Raw genomic sequence first — 16,446 nt, 5'->3', positions numbered from 1 at the left:
GATTCACCTATGGCAGGGGGTGGAACAAGATGGGCTTTAAAGGCCCTTCCAACCCAAACCATTTGGGATTCTGTGATATTTCCTCAATATTGCCTATTTCTGTGTCATGTTACAGCTCAAGTCATGTAGCTCCAGTAAAGTTTTGAGTTTTTCCACGCGCTCTTTAAGTACAACACTAAGGTAAGAGTTTGGATTCTTCCACGTTTTGGGGATGAACTCATGCTCATTATTCTCTAGCGAGTGCTGATAGTTACAGCGTATCCTTGACATTGGGCTGGCAGCTCTCACACTTGCACACACTCCTTGTCCTACCACAGCAGGTTTGTAGGCAAAACCCTCTCTGAGACAGATAAAAATACATACTGCTTTGGAGTAGTTCTTCTTTTTGGTCCTCTCACTCTCTAATCCAGCCTGCAGTGGGATTAAGAATGCAGGGTGAGAAGATCAATGAGTCTGTGCACACCCATCCAGAGCCAGGCATGCACATCCCCATGCAGGAACACGAGCCCAGCTCTGCACAGCACGGCTCAGTGAGCGCCCGGCAGCGAATCCACGCTCAGAGTCAAATGCCCAGTTATTAGGGAATATTGTTAAAATGATGACAGCGCTGTTAAATTTAGCAGCCGCGGTTCCAGTCAGTCACGCTCGCTGGGATCAGTCAATTAGCAGAGCTACCAGCTGTCCAGGCTGACTGTATGGATACAGCCATGCAGAATGCAGAGGGGTTTGAACTGTTCCGGGATGTAGGTCACGCACAAATAGATGCGCTGCACTCCTAATTGGAAACAGCGCCGGGAACGAGAGGGGAGAGGGGAAAAGCGGGAGGATCTACAGAACTGCACTGCCCAGTTTGCTTCCTTGCAGACACCAGGACATCTCTAGTTCAAGACAAGGCAGCAGAAATATTTTAAACTGAGCTTTAATCCTCATTGTCCCTTTCTGTTCTGTCAGGAGTCAGCTTTATCTCAGTGTTCACGAGAGCAAATACTTGCTGTCGTAGCATTATTATTAATCTGATTTTGTCCTCTAAACTGAAGGTAACACAAGCTGCAGCTGTGTTAGGCAGTGTGTTTGTCCTGTCACCTTTGCTACATCTATTTACAGTGAGTTTATGAGAGTTTTATTCCTTTCCAGATCTGTGCTGAAATAAAACCAGACGCATCTGGTCCAAAGATGGACAGGCTTTAACAGAGACAGTATTTTAGGGGAAATCCAAGCCATTCTGCTATGTCCTGTGGTAACTACTGAGCTAAACCTAGCTCAGATCTCTCTAATCATTTGTCACTTCTCATCTGAACTGTGTTAGAGCAGGAGGAGAGGGAAATGGCACCCTGACATCACAGACCACAAACTGCCTCAGGATCCTTCCAGATCACCTTTATCTCAGAGCAGTTATTACAACCTGTGTTAGCTTCTTCCTCATGATTAGTTTTTGAACACACACACACACACTGCAACTTGCAGACTATTCTCACCACTGGGTAGGTGCTGGCATAATCCAAATGAGACTGTAAAGGCATGAGAGGAGAGGAAAAATCAGAATACAAAGGAAAACACAACTTATGTCAGTCAAAGGAACTCCCCAAAACAAACCAAACAGCAAACAAACACAAAAATAAGCAGGGAGATGTAAATCCCAACTAAAGAACTTTGATAATGCAGGACTTCTTGCACAAAGGCACAAGTTTGGAAGTTGGGGGGATACAAAACAAGGATGCACAAATTAATCACGAGTGACTGATAACACAACAATATTTCACGCTGATGGTGTTGGATTAGAGACAGCGAGCTGGGATGTGGGAGAACCAGGACAAATGAAATAGAAAAGGGACTGAAGAGAGGCTCGAGAGCCTCAACAAACACAGGCTGATGTTACTGAGCTTCCCTAGGAAGATCTGCATGAGAAAGAATTGAGCTTGCAGAACTCCTGAAACAGGAGCAGCAGGAGCTGTTGATGGGTTCAGGATCATCAGAAAAGCTGCTGAAAAAGCCAGCACTCCAAGGACCCCTGGTCCCTGTTTACAGCACAGTCACAGCTGGGGAGCTTCAATCAATTTGCTGGCCTGATCTAATGAACATCTCTGAAGGTTCTGCAGTGTGGAGTGCTGCCTGCTCTGCCAGAAGGATCCAGAAGCTCCCCAAAAACTACCTCGGCACATCTCTGGTGCCTGCAGTCCAGGCATCCACTTCAAAAATATTCCAGGAGAAAAGTCCAGAGTGAAACCCACACAGATTAGTGGGGTGGTGAAGTCCTAGGGAGAAGTGAACGTCCGGTATTGGCTCATTTCCGTGAAAACTTCCTGTACAGAGGAGAAGCAGAGCTTCAAAAAGGAACCCCTGGCACCATCAGCCCCTCACAGTGCAAGGAGCCCGAGTGCCAGAGATGGAAGATGAATTTTCCAAAAAATGGCATCCTGCAACAATGGAAGGAGAGCCTTCAAATATCTGAAAAAACAGCATCATTCAGAATTCTCCAAGTCATTTTGGAAATCCTTCGTGGACCCAAGGCAACTGGTTTTGGTGCCGTCGTCAGGCTAAAGTAGCTCCAAAGCCAAACTGGACACTAGAACTCAGGTAATTTTTTAAGGTTGGTCAAAGTTTATGGGGTTTTTAGCTTTGTTATTTTGAAGACAAATGCAGCAAGAGCCAAACCTTCACAGATGAGCCAGAGATGTGGTCAAATTACTAAAGGCATCTCCTGTAAATCCACACTGCGAAAGTGATCGGAGAGACTGCTTACAAGGGCCTGGAGTGACAGGAAAGGGAGGAATGGCTTCAAACTGACAAAGAATAGGTTTAAATTGGGTATAATGAAGAAATTCTTCCCTGTGGGGGTGGTGAGGCCCTGGCATAGGTTGCCCTGGGAAGCTGTGGCCGCTCCCTGGAAGTGTCCAAGGCCAGGCTGGACAGGGCTTGGAGCAGCCTGGGATAGTGGAAGGTGTCCCTGCCCATGGCAGGGGGGTGGAACAAGATGAGTTTTAAGGTCCCTTCCAACCCAAACCATCCAGTGATTCTATCAATTAACTGTGAATAAAAAACAACTGTGAATTTCAGTTCAGACTGGCAAATATTTACGTGCTCCTACAATCCCAGTGACACAAGAATGAGGGAAGGAAACTCCGTCAAAACTTCTCCCGTGCCTGCCAAAATGTCAGTGCACGCACCAAACGCTGCTTTATGGGGACAGGGCCTGTGCAACATCACTGAGAAACACCAGCGTGGAACGTTTCAGCCAGATCCTTCTGTCAGAGAAGGACATTCCTTGCAGAAGTACGAGGAATTTGGGGCCATCCCGTGGAGCAGCTGGAGGCTGCTGTTCCCCAGGCCAGCGCTGGTTATTTCAGCCTGAAGGCACGTGGGCAGCCCTGAGAGTGCTCAGGCAAAAAGGGTGAGAAAAGCTTCTCCAAGGAATGGTGTGGAGGCAGAATGTAAGGCTTCTGCTCTTTAAATGTATATAAACAACAGGACTGTGTTGTAAAAGCATCTCAGAAAGAATCAGTGGTGGATTTCCATGAAGAGAAGGTGTTTCAGATGAAGATGTGCTATAAGCACAGAGCCAGTGTGTTTGCATCATTACAGCCAGGCATAAACAACCCATTTGTGTTGTCACCACCTTCTAAACAGATAAAATTGATATTTCAATTGAACTAGAGACTTTTTTCCCTCCAAAAATCACTTTCATAAACATGTCAACATTTAACCCTAGGTAAAATAAACACTGGTTTTCACGTTCAGCTGTGCAGAGAGGCTTTTCTTCACTGAATCTTTGGAGCTTTGAGGCATCTCCTAGCTCTGAAAAGCACTCAAGTTTGTCATCTTGAGGAAAAAAGGTTTGAACAGCATTTCATAAGTAGCAATAAGGATTCCACTAGAAAGGGAGCAAGGCAGCACTTCATATTTTTAAGCACATTTTGTGCAATTCTACAGTGGGATCTCTGAGCAGGCTCTGCAGCAGCAATTTTAAATTTTTTTTTCTTTTAATGAGTCTTCTAGACTCTATGTTACAACAGATTTAAGGTTTATGTAAGTGTGTGTTATCTGGGAAAATACTGTCTGGATATTTTGAGAAAAAAACTGTTTGAATTTTTCTACAGATGAGTACTCAGTGCTTTACTAATCCCACCCTCCACAAAACTCAGGTCTGCAGATGAATTTCAAGTATTTCTAAATCATTTTTAAAGCAAGTAACCAGTGATAGGATCTAAGGGGACGGCTGGAGCTGCGTTAGGGGGATTTGGGGTTAGATATCAGGGAAAGGTTCTTCCCCCAGAGGGTGCTGGGGAACTGAACAGGCTCCCCAGGGAATGGGCACAACCCCAAGGAGCCAGAGCTCCAGAAGCATTTGGACAACGCTCTTAGGGATGCACAGGGTAGGATTGTTGTGGTGTCTGTGCAGGGACAGGAGCTGGACTGGATGATCCTTGTGGGTCCCTTCCAGCTCAGGCTACTCTGTTATTTTATGAGCATTCACCTGCAATTCCAAAGCGCCTAAGAATTATTTCCACTGACCAATCGCTTCTGGTTTCCTGAGGCAATAAACACTGACCCCACCAGCACTTCCCCTTCCCGAATTTCCAGTATCAGGAGTGAAACAGGGGAGCTTACAAGGTGCCTGCAGATACCAATGTCCTGGCTAAGTCCTTCCTGCAAGAGTGAAGAGCAGTGACCACAAAGGGTCCTGCACAGGGCACACACTGGAGGGAATCGGTGATCCACACGTACGTCGAAAAACCCAACACGGAACAGGTGAAGACCTTGGCAGGACGACGCCCTCCGAGTGTGGGGGCACAGAGGGACAGTGACACCCGTACACAGACATGCACACAGAGATTGCACAGTTTACCAACCCTCAGGCTTCCACGGCTACCCACTGACATGCGCTCATCTTCATCCGAAGCCTAGCGGGAGAAAGCGTAGAGACAAAAAAACAGTGAAAAGAGCACGAGTAACAGGCGCTGAGGCAAACGCTGATGGCTTTGATGGGACAGGAGGAAGGGAAAGATGCACAAACTCAATGTCTTTAAAAAAGAATTGCATTGAAACTATAAGCAGAAAGCAATGAAATCATACCCTGCCCAAGAAACACTGTCAAGCATTTTACTATAGGGTGAAGGAGGAGCTTGTGCTCAGGTGTTTCCTGCTCTATGCTCTTGGTCTCTGGCTCAATAAATGAACATTAAACACTCCCAACAGGTTATTTCCCCACTTTCCACCCCCTTTACTCTTGCACATTTGCAAAAGCTCCCTGGACTGGGGAGAGGGCAGAGAAGTCAGGAAGTGGCTTTGGGGTTTTCACTTGTGGGGGTGGCGGGAGTTTGCTTTGGTTCTTTTCTTTTGAGAAGGAAGTGCCTCACACATGTCTGTTTTCTTAACCTGAAATGTCTGGCTAAATAGAAAAAGCAAAAGTAGGTACTGACCGAGGCATTTCTTCGGGCTCTACGGGAATAACGCTCACTGTCTTCCTACCAAGGCAGCAGAGAGAAAACAGAGGGAGGCGTTGAGAGGACAGACACAGCAACAGAATGTTCCAGAAACACACAGTGAACTCCAGCCACGCTCAGGAATCAGTACAGTTAAACCAAACAATGGGAGGTGACACCCTGTCAAAGCAGAAAAACCCTTCCTCCCTCCTCTGTGACCCCAATTTCTTCCCCTCTGCTACACAGCCTCTGCAACACTGGAAATGCCATCGGATCTTTTACACTTCAACAAGCTGATTTTAACAAATTGATTTGCCACTTAATTTAGAAACGGCAGTAGAAAACAGCAAAAAAAAAAAAGGTTTCAATGTTGTAGTCAACAGATTCTCACAGGTGAGCTGATTTCCAAGCAAGGGAATTGCCAGTAAGGTAGAGTTCTGCTCATCCAGCAAGGATCTGAGGAGACTCAGTGTGAGCCTGGGGCCCCTCGGTGGGTGGGTGGTCCATGCAAACCAGCACTTACACTGATTCATTATCGAAGGCCAAAGAATTTGGGGAGTTTGGGAAGTTCCCTTCCACACTGGAAGCCGGCTGTTCAGTTCTGCCTTTTCCAGTGTGCACTACTCAGCTTTGCAGGGCAAGGCCACAGCTTTCATCTGGCATTGCTGGTAAGTGATTTTATAAACTTAGGGCTGCAAGATATTTGAAGTCAGTAACTTCCAGCCCATTAGCAACTTCTTAATCTCATAAGATGGGTGTTAAAACAGTCAGATGTTGCTAGTGGCCAAGTTTGTAGCTGCTATCCAACGACTTTAGCAAATTCTAAAATCCAGGACATTGTATTATTGAAACAAAGCAAGGATTGCCCTCGTAGCAGTAATAATTCCTCTCAGGGATTCCCCTGGGCCAGTAAGTGCAAAGGAAACTGAAGCAGCGTGAGTGAAACTTGCCCACAATTTACCTGAAGGCAGATTTAAGGAGACTCAAATGGTGATGAAACCCACAAAAAGTAAAATGAGCACAAACATTCCCTGTATCCCAAGGGGCTTTACCAGGTCTTTACCCTAACCTAATCTTCCAGCGATACCATGGACACGGGCCTGTAAAAAGACATGGCTCTAACCCAGTCCTTGCCAGTTTTAAGCTGATCAAAAGTCACATTTCAGTTGGAAAAGCAAGACTGTGCGATTGCTTGGAGCAGAATTCACACTCCCAATGCATGAAAATACCTCCTTTGAGGGACCTCAAACTCTAGGAAACTACACAGAACTTCAACACGCAAAAGTTGTTGAGCTACGTTGATCAAGTCCTACCATCCATTGCTCGATGTCTCCCCACTTAGTATCCAGACCATAATATTTCTACAGACAGAAAAGGGAAAAAAAACCAGAATTTAGATGAGAAAAGCAAACACAGAACATTTAGACATGCACTGCCAAGCCTTGGCCAAGCCACACAGCTCCACACGAACGTGCCAGGGAGAGCTGTGCCGAGTGCACCAGAGCCCTCCACAGCACGAGCCTGGGAAAAGCTGCGTGGAAACGGGAAAGGGGAGTTTGGGGATGACCAGGATGCTCGGCAGCTTCTTCTCCCTCAGCAGTGCAAAACCCTCTGTGCTGGGGGACAGGAGCAAAGGGAGTAATGACTCTTGAATTCTTGACCCAGTTAAGTCAAGACTCATTACAAGGGAGGCGAGCGCAGGGCACTTCTAGGATGAAAATTGCTGTCAAATCATGTTTCCCATAAAGGTTTGTCAAACTGGGCAGACAGGCTGGATTCAAGTAATCTCTGGGCACCCCGATTCGCTGGATCAGAGCTCCACAGAGCTCCTTTCAGAACACCAGGCTTTTTGCCTACATTTGACCCACCTGACAGTGGTGGCAGCACCAGCAAGGGTACAAGAGGACAAGATCCACAGTGCAGGCAAGGACAACACTGGGAACTTCCCAATTAACTTGAATTTCCATCAGGCAGCAAGTTGTTCAAAGATCCACAGGTTTAATGGGACTTTTCTTCCTCCCCAAACAAGCCTGTCAAATCTTGGTCTCCGGAATTTTGTGTTTTTAATGGTGCCCACAACGTTCCTTGGTGAATTGAAATCACTGGCCTAAAGCGCAGCAATAGCCAAATGGAAATCCTGCTTAAGGAAGAATAATTTTATAGACCTTTCTTACAAGCTTGAGGAGGCAGGAGTATCAACAGCCAAATGGAAATGATTAAAAAAAAATCAGAAACCTGGTCTGTATTGCACTCTGGTTTTAGCACTCGCTCAATGGTATTAATCTAATTTTATTTTCACCCTTCAAGACCTCATTCACTATTTACTGATAAACCAAAACAAAGAGCTGCATGTTCTTCAGCGCTGTATTACTTTATCCCCACTTCAGAATCACAACCCATGCAACAGCCCATTATAAAATTAACTTTTATGCACATCTCAGCCTGAGAACGGCCCCTGAAAATTCCATGAACTCCCAGAGCTGTGTACACGATGAGAACCTACAGATTACATGCTTTGTAGTAAAGCAGGTCAGGTAAAGCCTTATTAGAGGCTTTTTAGCCATTAAGCAACAGAGAATATTTTCTAACACTAGACATCAATTTAAAAAACCAAACCACTATTAAAATGGAGAATCCTTTTTCACACATAGGAAGGCTCCATAAACACACTTGTAATTTTTTTAAGGTTTGCTGCTTCCTTTTCCTGCCCTCTCTTCTCACTGCCTGTCACTGGCTTCTGAATTCAGCCTTGCAAAAGGCAGATAAGGAAACAGCCCTTACAAGACTTGCTCTGCCACAGTTTAAGTTTCACTTACAGGCTCTCCCTCTCCATTTCAAATTACACAGCTACGTGTTTAACATCCCCTAAAGAAAAATCTTAATGAACGAGACTGCCCAGAGACTATTTTTAATTTATAATATTTTAAAGACCATATGTCATACTGGACTTAACTGGCAGCTTTTGAGCTGTCAAGTATTTTGACCCCTCACAGCCACTTTTCTCAGTTCTGTCTCTACACTGACTCTTCTGTTCTGCCCCCAGGGGCTGATTCCAGTGGGTTAAAGGAGGAAATGGTGCTTATCCATTCATTTAGGTTTCAGTTAGAGGCCCTTGCTGGACTCAGGTTCCCGTCTACCTTGAAAAGTGACATTACAATTAAATAATTAATGATGTTAATACCATTGAGAGAGAATTCCAGATGTAATTTGCTCACTGAGAGTGAAACTGCCAGACTCACAAACTTGCTACGGGATGTTGAGAGGATAACCCACTTATCTCCTCATCCATGTCAGGACACCAGCAGTAAACAACCTCCTGGGCTCCCACGAGGCTACTTTTGCACCAGAAGGTTACATTAGTTCCCCCATAAAGGAGATTAATAACGAGCCTGTTGATCCATGGGCAGACATTGAGTCACTCAGCCTGTAGTCAACTCCAGAAATAAAACCAGGAGCGAGAGAGATTTGTTGGCAAATTGCTGGGGTCAGGATTAAACACCAGAGCACATGATTTGAGCAGCCCTCTTCATATACATACACACTCAAAGAGGGGAACAGCACTTCCAAGAAGCACATGCAGGGCTGGGTCAGGCTTTGAAGCATGCAGTTAGGGCAGCTGGAGTGCCAGAACAAAACCAAGCACACTGTGGTTTAGGGAGACATTCATCACTCAGCAAGCCATAAAAATATCTCAGGAAAAAAGAGAAATATTCAATAAGGCAGAATATGGCAGCCTTGAAGAAAAATGTGCTTTCTCCCTCCCTGTAAATCTTCTTGGGAACTATTTCTGTTTCTAGGTGCCACACAGTTCACATGCTGAAAGTGTAGAACAGCCAAACATCACGACACAAACCCCAAAATCTCTGTTGCTACATAGCAAGGGACCTCAGTTAGAGCTACTGTGATCATCCTCCTTGCCATCATCATGGAAAGGAAATTGGGAGGAGGGAAGAGATCATGACTTTAAACTGAGGTGAGAGAGGACTAAACAATGTAAAAGCACTTTTAATGCTTGGGTGTCATTGGAAGGAAGGCCATACACTTTGTTTACCAAAGAATTATGAGTTCAAACACAGCATCCCTGATTTCCTTCAGTGACTTTGTGCAAATAAAGTCATCTGAAAGTCGTTCTTCCTGCTGGCACCTGTTACATGCTTGCCCAGCCTGAAATACTTCAGTATCACTGGTACTGAAGAAGAAATGATTCGTAAGAGTGACTCTCTTGGCCTTCAGCACACGAACAGAGGGGACACACAGGTCCCTGGTGACACAGGGAGCCTCTAACCCTGCTTTGCCAAGTCACTTTTCTGTTACTGCCTATTCTTTGCCAAACAGGCTGTAGGAAAAATCATACTAAGTGCCTGACCAGACATTTTACATGGGTCATCTTCCCCCACTCCCCTTTATTGTCCAGCCCACGAGACTGTGGGAGGGGAGGGCAGAATTACAGGGAAATTACAGCCTGCTGGGCATCCCCTCCTCTTTAGAGGATTTCCCAGGTTGGACTCGAGGATCTTGGAGGTCTTTTGCAACCTAAATGGCTCTGTGGTTCTGAAATCGTAGCAAGACTCACAACATGAGAAGGCATGCAAACAAGAATGAAAGCGAGCAAGCCCTACCTTCTGGACCTGATAGATCTGGGGGGAAAGGGAGAGGAAAGAAACAAGGAACAAAGCTAGCGTGAATGATGGATACAGAGCAATGCAACGCTCCACAGCTCGTTCTGGAGGGAAAAAACAGCATTTATAGAGAAAATACAGCAAAACATGAATACAGAGAGGAGCACGGTGAAGCCCTGTGGATTTGGGTAGGACAAAAGCAGTGTTTGCTTCGCAGGCCTCCTCCATGAGCCCAGCTAGAACACAGCATTCCTGTTCCCATTCCCACCAGGCTCTGGGATGCACATGGGACATTTTATCCCTAGGCTTTGCACCAGGCCAGAGCCCAGCCCTGCTGTGAGCCAGGACCTCTCTTTTTTCCAGCCTCTCTCCATGACAGGAATGGATGCCCAAATACTCGCCCAGGACGAGATGTGCATCTACCACCACAATAAAAGCAAACAGCATTAAGTACAGACCAACTGTTCCTCTTTGAAGGACAGAATTTGTCCCTGAGGGATGAAGCACAGTTACAAAAGCGCCGAGCCCACACACCTTTCACCTGTGCACAGCACAGTGCCAGCGTGTGAAAACTCATGGAAAATTCCTTGTGCACGTATTGCTGGCCTTAAAGGATCCCTGCAGGTGCCTCTTTCAATTTTTAATGTTTCTGTGGAGCCTCACACTGTTCTCAGGCCTTAATAAATGCACTGTTGACACTGCTGTTCCGCAGTCTTGGAGCACACTGATAACACACAAAACCTTTACAGCCACTCTACTGCATCTGAATTTTGTGCTCTTGGAGCCCTTGACTGATGAGCTTTGTGAAAACAGAAAACATGTTTTTTCTCACATCTTTCCTAAAACCAGAAACCTTTCTGGGTTCAAAAAAAACAAACCCAAAGAACCCTTCTTGTTCAAAAACACCTGGCTGGCTGCACAATCCTCCAGCTGGTGGCAGGGTAGTCAAGCCTCCCAGATTTTGGGGTATTTGGAGGATCCCTACCATTCACTGCTCTCAGGGATCCCAGTGCTGGGAAGCAGAGCTTATGTCTCTCAATCCCTGCCCTCCTGATCAGGTTCCCCTTCACGAAGGACAACTGCACAACCCAGATTAATGCCTCGGCAGCATAATTCCCATTCTGACAAGTGCAGGAGGGAAAATGAGGACCCATTTAAAAACCAGCATTCCCACACAAGTAACCACCCCCTCCCCCTTCCCTAAGAAAGCCATGAAGAGGAAAATGAACTGGGCCCTCCCTCCCGCAAGGCTGCACACAATTCCAATCTCTGCCTTCTCCATGGCACGCTCAGAGTGCCTTTCATCCATGCACAGGAGCCAAACACCACAGGTTCAGACGTGGCAATTACCACACAGCTGATTAACCTTAAAGCTTTAACTTTTCCATCCTGGTTTTTTCACTCATGCCTCGAGGCAACTCCCCGTAGCCTTATTTTTCAAAGCCCAGTGCTTCAGGCTTGGCACAGCAGGTATTCCCTGCTGAGTCCAAAGCCAGGCATGCAAGGAGCCTTGTGCCTGGGACCCAGATTGCCAATGGACGAGCTAACAACGGGGCCCTTGTTCAGGCCAGGCACCGTGGAGGGAGGTGGAGAGGCCTCAGGGATAAAGCCAAGCACATCATCTAACTACTCCAGCTTTTCGTAAAACCTGGAATTTTGGAGGAACCCATTAGCCAGCAGGAATTACAATAGCTCAGCTCCAAAGTGACTGATCCCTCAGCAGTGCACTAGGGGAAGGTGTCCCTGTCCACGGCAGGGAGGTTGGAATTAAGTGATTTTTAAGGTCCTTTCCAACCCAAGCCATTTTAGGATTCTGTTACAGCACTGTCCTCTTTAGAAAGTGTGGTACAGGAGAAAACACACACTTTTAAACAATCACCTCTGTTGCAGATGTGTCCCCCTCCAAAAAGAGTCAATTACACATCTAAGCAGTCAAATGCTTTAAAGAGTACTTTCTTGTATTAGGGTATGACCAAGAAACCCAAACGTGTCTCGTCCACAGCATTAACAGCAGCCAGCTTTCCTGGTTTCCTCATCACAAGAGGCTGCCCACAAAAATAGTTTTTCATAGAAGTCGCTTTAAAACGGGACAGAACAAGCCAGCGTTGCATGCTTAGATGGTGGCAGAAGAACAGTCTGCTAAAAACACCTTCCACATCATCCCTCTCCAAATTTGCCTGGGAATCTTCACACTGAGTGTGTAAGACACAGATGAACCACCACAAACCTCCTTCATTTCTTGCCTGCTTATGTAAGCACCAAGTTTCATAGTCAGTCTCACCCCTCCCCATTCAAGCCACAAGAATCTGCTTTTCCCTTTTTTTATTTTTTTTACTAGAAAGCACTGGTAGCGCATTTTATTCCACAGAAATATGAATCCAAAGGGGGAAAAGTATGTGCAAGTGAGGTAAGGAAGGAATTTACAAAACAGCCAAGGCAAGTTCTGCGCTGTGCCCTTAAAGCAAGAGCTGCAAACGAAGCCAGGAGACAGCACAGTGCACTTGCTTTGAACTAGAAGTACAGGCTCATCTACTGTGTGAACTGGCAGGGAAGAACCTTATCCCACCGATTAAGGAGTGGGAGGAGATCAGTCTCTTTTCACTTCAGGCACTAATATCAGCTTACACTGTGGTCTCCAAGTGTCAGCCCTTGAAGAGACATTTAAAGCCCTGCCAGCAGAACACACAGAAGGCACTCCTACAGAAAGCATTCTCCACAATCAGCCCCAATGCTGCAGCTTTTGCATGTCTCAAAATGTTACTGTTAAATATTGCTGGGGAAAAAAAGGCTTTAGTACATTTTAGGTCAAGCTTCTGATTAAAAAAAAATGCACAGGAAAAAAATTTTTCTTCCCATTTTACCTTGTAGCCCCATGAGAATTAGCAAATGTTCCTCAGAAAAACTGGGCTGACCACTCCTGGCTTGCCCTTCTGAGTGAATTAACAATAAATACTTGAGTGCACACAGGAATTTGTCCCAGGACCAAGCACATCTTGACAGTACAAGCCAGAGGGACTGGCCTCAGACTCTGCAGCTGGCAACCAAATGTTTCAAAAGCTTGGCAGCATGGTATGGTAAACCAGGACCCATCACTGCTCTGACTCCCACCAGTGGTGGGAAAACAGGGAAGGGAGGAGGTACCACCTGTTGTAATTGTCCCTTCAGCTCAGAACAGGCACTGCCAGTGAGAGCTGTCCTGCACTCACTGATGTGTGGAAGCAAACCAGGAAACTTAACCAGGCCTCCAGATTAATTATTGACATCTTTGGTGGGTAACAACAACAAAGCAGCACTGAATGAGAAGTCAGAAGCATTCAAGCTGTTACACTTGTTAGATCTGTGCCTTTCCTAAAGCCTTATCTCCAAGAACACCTTCTCTAATAAATACATCAATTGATTCACATCTCTGTGATTCAAGAGTGATCAATACCCTTATCTTCAGAGGAACTCCCCATGTGCTGGGCTGATCCCACAGTGTGGGCAGCAGGGGAGGGGGAATTCTGTCCCTCTGCCCCTGTGCTCAGGTGAGACCCCACCTGCAGAGCTGCCTCAGCCCTGGGGCCCAGCACAGGAAGGACCTGGAGCTGCTGGAGAGAGTCCAGAGGAGGCACCAGGATGATCAGAGGGATGGAGCAGCTCTGCTGTGGGGAAAGGCTGGGAGAATTGGAAATGTTCCAACAGGAGCCCCATTCAACAGGAAAGATGGGGCAAGACTATTTACAAGGGACTGGAGTGACAGGATGAGGGGGAATGACTTCCCACTGGCAGAGAGTAGGTTTCCATTGGATATTGGGAAGGAATTTTTCTCTGTGAGGGTGGTGAGGCCCTGGCACAAGTTGCCCAGAAAAGCTGTGGCTGCCCCATCCCTGGAAGTGTCCAAGGCCAGGTTGGAAGGGGCTTGGAGCAACCTGGGATAGGGGAAGGTGTCCCTGCCCATGGCAAGGGGTGGAATGAGGTAAGTTTTAAGGCCCTTTCAACCCAACCCATTCTGGGATTCTGTGATCAGGTCACGATTCTTGTGCTCACTTTTTTTCTTCAGCTTCAGAAAACACTTTTCATGTACCCATCTTATGCTTTGCTATGAAAATTGTGCTCATCTTCTCCTCCTTAGCTTCCTCTCCCTGGAGAAAAAAAAAACAACACAGAAACCAAACCAAAAAAGCCAAACCACTGGCACAGTTACCCTTCTTTGTGCTGCCTGGCATGAGGTGGTGCCAGGTGATGAGACGATACCGCCTCTGGAGCACACCTGCAATCCTGCCCCACCACAGTGCAGTCCTCCACAGGAACTTTCCCACATCTCACCTTGCAATTGAGTGTTCTCTGCTGAAAGCCAATCTACTCCTGCTGTACATTTTCTCAATCACATGTGTAGGCTTTTCGTGCAAAAATCACCCAATTACTTTAAAATGAGGGAAATGAAGTGCGGGATTGAGAAATGTCATAAATATGAGGTGGCAGGCAGGAGAGGAGCCAGTTTCCAAACCCAAATCATTAAAATACCCTCTTTCACTGCCATAGTTATAGTCTTTAATGGTAGCACCTGGAAACTTTTAACTCAGACCAGCAGTGTAAATATATTTTCAAGTAATCCATGCTCCGCAAGAAGCCTGCCAGGGCATGCACACGGCTTTAAGCATGAAAAACTGTACACGCACACGCAATAAATTCATTTATTGCTTTTTAACTCCCAGAAGGGAGCTAGGGCTCTAAAAAGCCTTCTGAAGTAGTAAAGCAAGTGCTTTAACTTCTGGTTATTTAACATGGCAGTAGTGGAAAAGTGCTCTTTATGTCTCTGAAAAGTTTGCAAAGGGAAATGAAGATGGCAGAGAACCAGGTGTACAGACCCCAGTGTCACAGCAGGTTCCCCTCCAAGGAAGGGGTAGGTGCCAAATATCTTGTGTTGACCACTGCTTGGGATTTTCTGTGTTTATGTTTTGTTATACCTGCAAGACATTTGTGGCAATGAAAAACTTCCTGCAGCTATCCTTAATATCTCTACCTGGCATCTAGGGGCTAAGATGAAACTATTTCGAAAAGTTACAGAATGTCCAAGCTTGCAAAATATTAAATAAATGTGTCATTTATGGCAGTGAGTTACAAGGCAGATTGTGATGGGTATCTGAGCTTGCAATGAATGTGGTATCTCAGAGGGACATCCTGCCCTATTCAATTTCTATCCATACAAAGAAGTTTTCACAGGTTTTCAGGTGACAAGCTCTTAATTGCAGGAGCTTTAGTTTTCACACCTGAATTTCAGTTTACCAAGACACCCTTTGCAGCATCAGCTTTTAATCTGCAAAGGGGTCATCAGCTCCATTAAGTCACCTGTAAATTAGATGGTGTCAGCTGCCAGGACACCCCTATTTACTCTGCTGCCCAAACAGAGCACGTGGTGCCTGTTTAGCACAGCCCTCCCGTGGCTGCTCCCACGCGCACCGCCCCGCAATGCTTCCCACTGTGGGACAGCTTGCAAGAAACATCCTCCAGAAAGCAGCAACTGCAGCAGGAAAAGGCTCCCACCATCCTCAAGCTCTGTGTCTGCAGCAAGGGAGCTGAGACACATCCAGACCTGCCTCACCAAAAGCTGAGTGTGGGCAACCTGCCCAAGAGCTTCTCTTGTGGGCTGGCTGCTGCAGCCTGCACTGGCACTGCTCTGCTGTCACATCCTGATCCACATCCTGCTGTCACCTCCTGATTCACTGCTCAAAAGCTCAACCAGATCCTGCTCTGCACCCTAAAGCAAATGTAGAACCACTGAATTACAGAATGGCCTGGGTGGGAAGGGACCTTAAAGATCATCTTGTTCCACCCTCTGCCATGGGCAGGGACACCTTCCACTAGCCCAGGTCGCTCCAAGTCCCATCCAACCTGGCCTTGGACACTTCCAGGGATTGGGCAGTCACAGCTGCTGTGGGCAACCTGTGCCAGAGCCTCCCCACCCTCACAGGGAAGATGTTTTTCCTAACATCCAATCCAACCTTGCCCTCTTGTCAGCGTGAAGCCATTTCCCTTTTGTCCTGCCCCACATTTATTCTTACTGTGTATCCCCAGACCCTGCCCCCAGACTCCATACTTCTTCCTTCTCCTTCAAAAATCTACTGAAAAAACTAAATTGTGGTTAACTGTTCTCCCTGTTCTGCTGTTCCACTGAATGCACATCACCAAACACAAGTTTTGAGCCCTTCTGGTTCAGTTCACCAGGTAATGCTTTGCCAAGTGCAGTTTCTACCCTTGCTCCTGCCAACAGCAGCCCATCCTTTTTACAAACTGGGGGAGGGCACAGCACCAGCTTCACAGCAGGAAGCAGAACAACTTCACAGTGGTGCTATACAAGGGCCAGGAATCTTCCACATTAATTGGATTTCTAAAGAAGTGATAAGAATCCACCACCTGCGATACTCAAA

The 16,446-nt window shown here is 46.4% G+C and overlaps 1 protein-coding gene across 21 annotated transcripts in view; it reads right to left on the bottom strand.

Moving 5' to 3' along the window:
- The window catches only part of LRRFIP1 (LRR binding FLII interacting protein 1), a 102,922-nt gene that overhangs the window by 40,655 nt on the left and 45,821 nt on the right, over nucleotides 1-16,446 (bottom strand). For 11 of the 21 annotated variants that reach the window (XM_048308589.1, XM_048308583.1, XM_048308586.1 and 8 more), the window contains exons 3-8: nucleotides 10,040-10,057; nucleotides 6,734-6,781; nucleotides 5,418-5,462; nucleotides 4,848-4,898; nucleotides 1,476-1,508; nucleotides 364-411 (exon numbers count right to left, since the gene is read on the bottom strand). The exons of 3 other annotated variants lie outside the window; for them this stretch is intronic. In XM_048308589.1, the coding sequence (XP_048164546.1) occupies nucleotides 364-411; nucleotides 1,476-1,508; nucleotides 4,848-4,898; nucleotides 5,418-5,462; nucleotides 6,734-6,781; nucleotides 10,040-10,057 (243 nt within the window). The remainder of the gene's footprint in view (nucleotides 1-363; nucleotides 412-1,475; nucleotides 1,509-4,847; nucleotides 4,899-5,417; nucleotides 5,463-6,733; nucleotides 6,782-10,039; nucleotides 10,058-16,446) is intronic. 7 more of the 21 variants (XM_048308588.1, XM_048308591.1, XM_048308593.1 and 4 more) reach the window with 4 other exon arrangements.

Source organism: Corvus hawaiiensis, chromosome 7, assembly GCF_020740725.1.
Source record: "Corvus hawaiiensis isolate bCorHaw1 chromosome 7, bCorHaw1.pri.cur, whole genome shotgun sequence".
Classification (NCBI taxonomy): domain Eukaryota; kingdom Metazoa; phylum Chordata; class Aves; order Passeriformes; family Corvidae; genus Corvus; species Corvus hawaiiensis.
The sequence above is the reverse complement of the archived record's forward strand: the minus strand, read 5'-3'. Positions and strand labels throughout refer to the sequence as shown.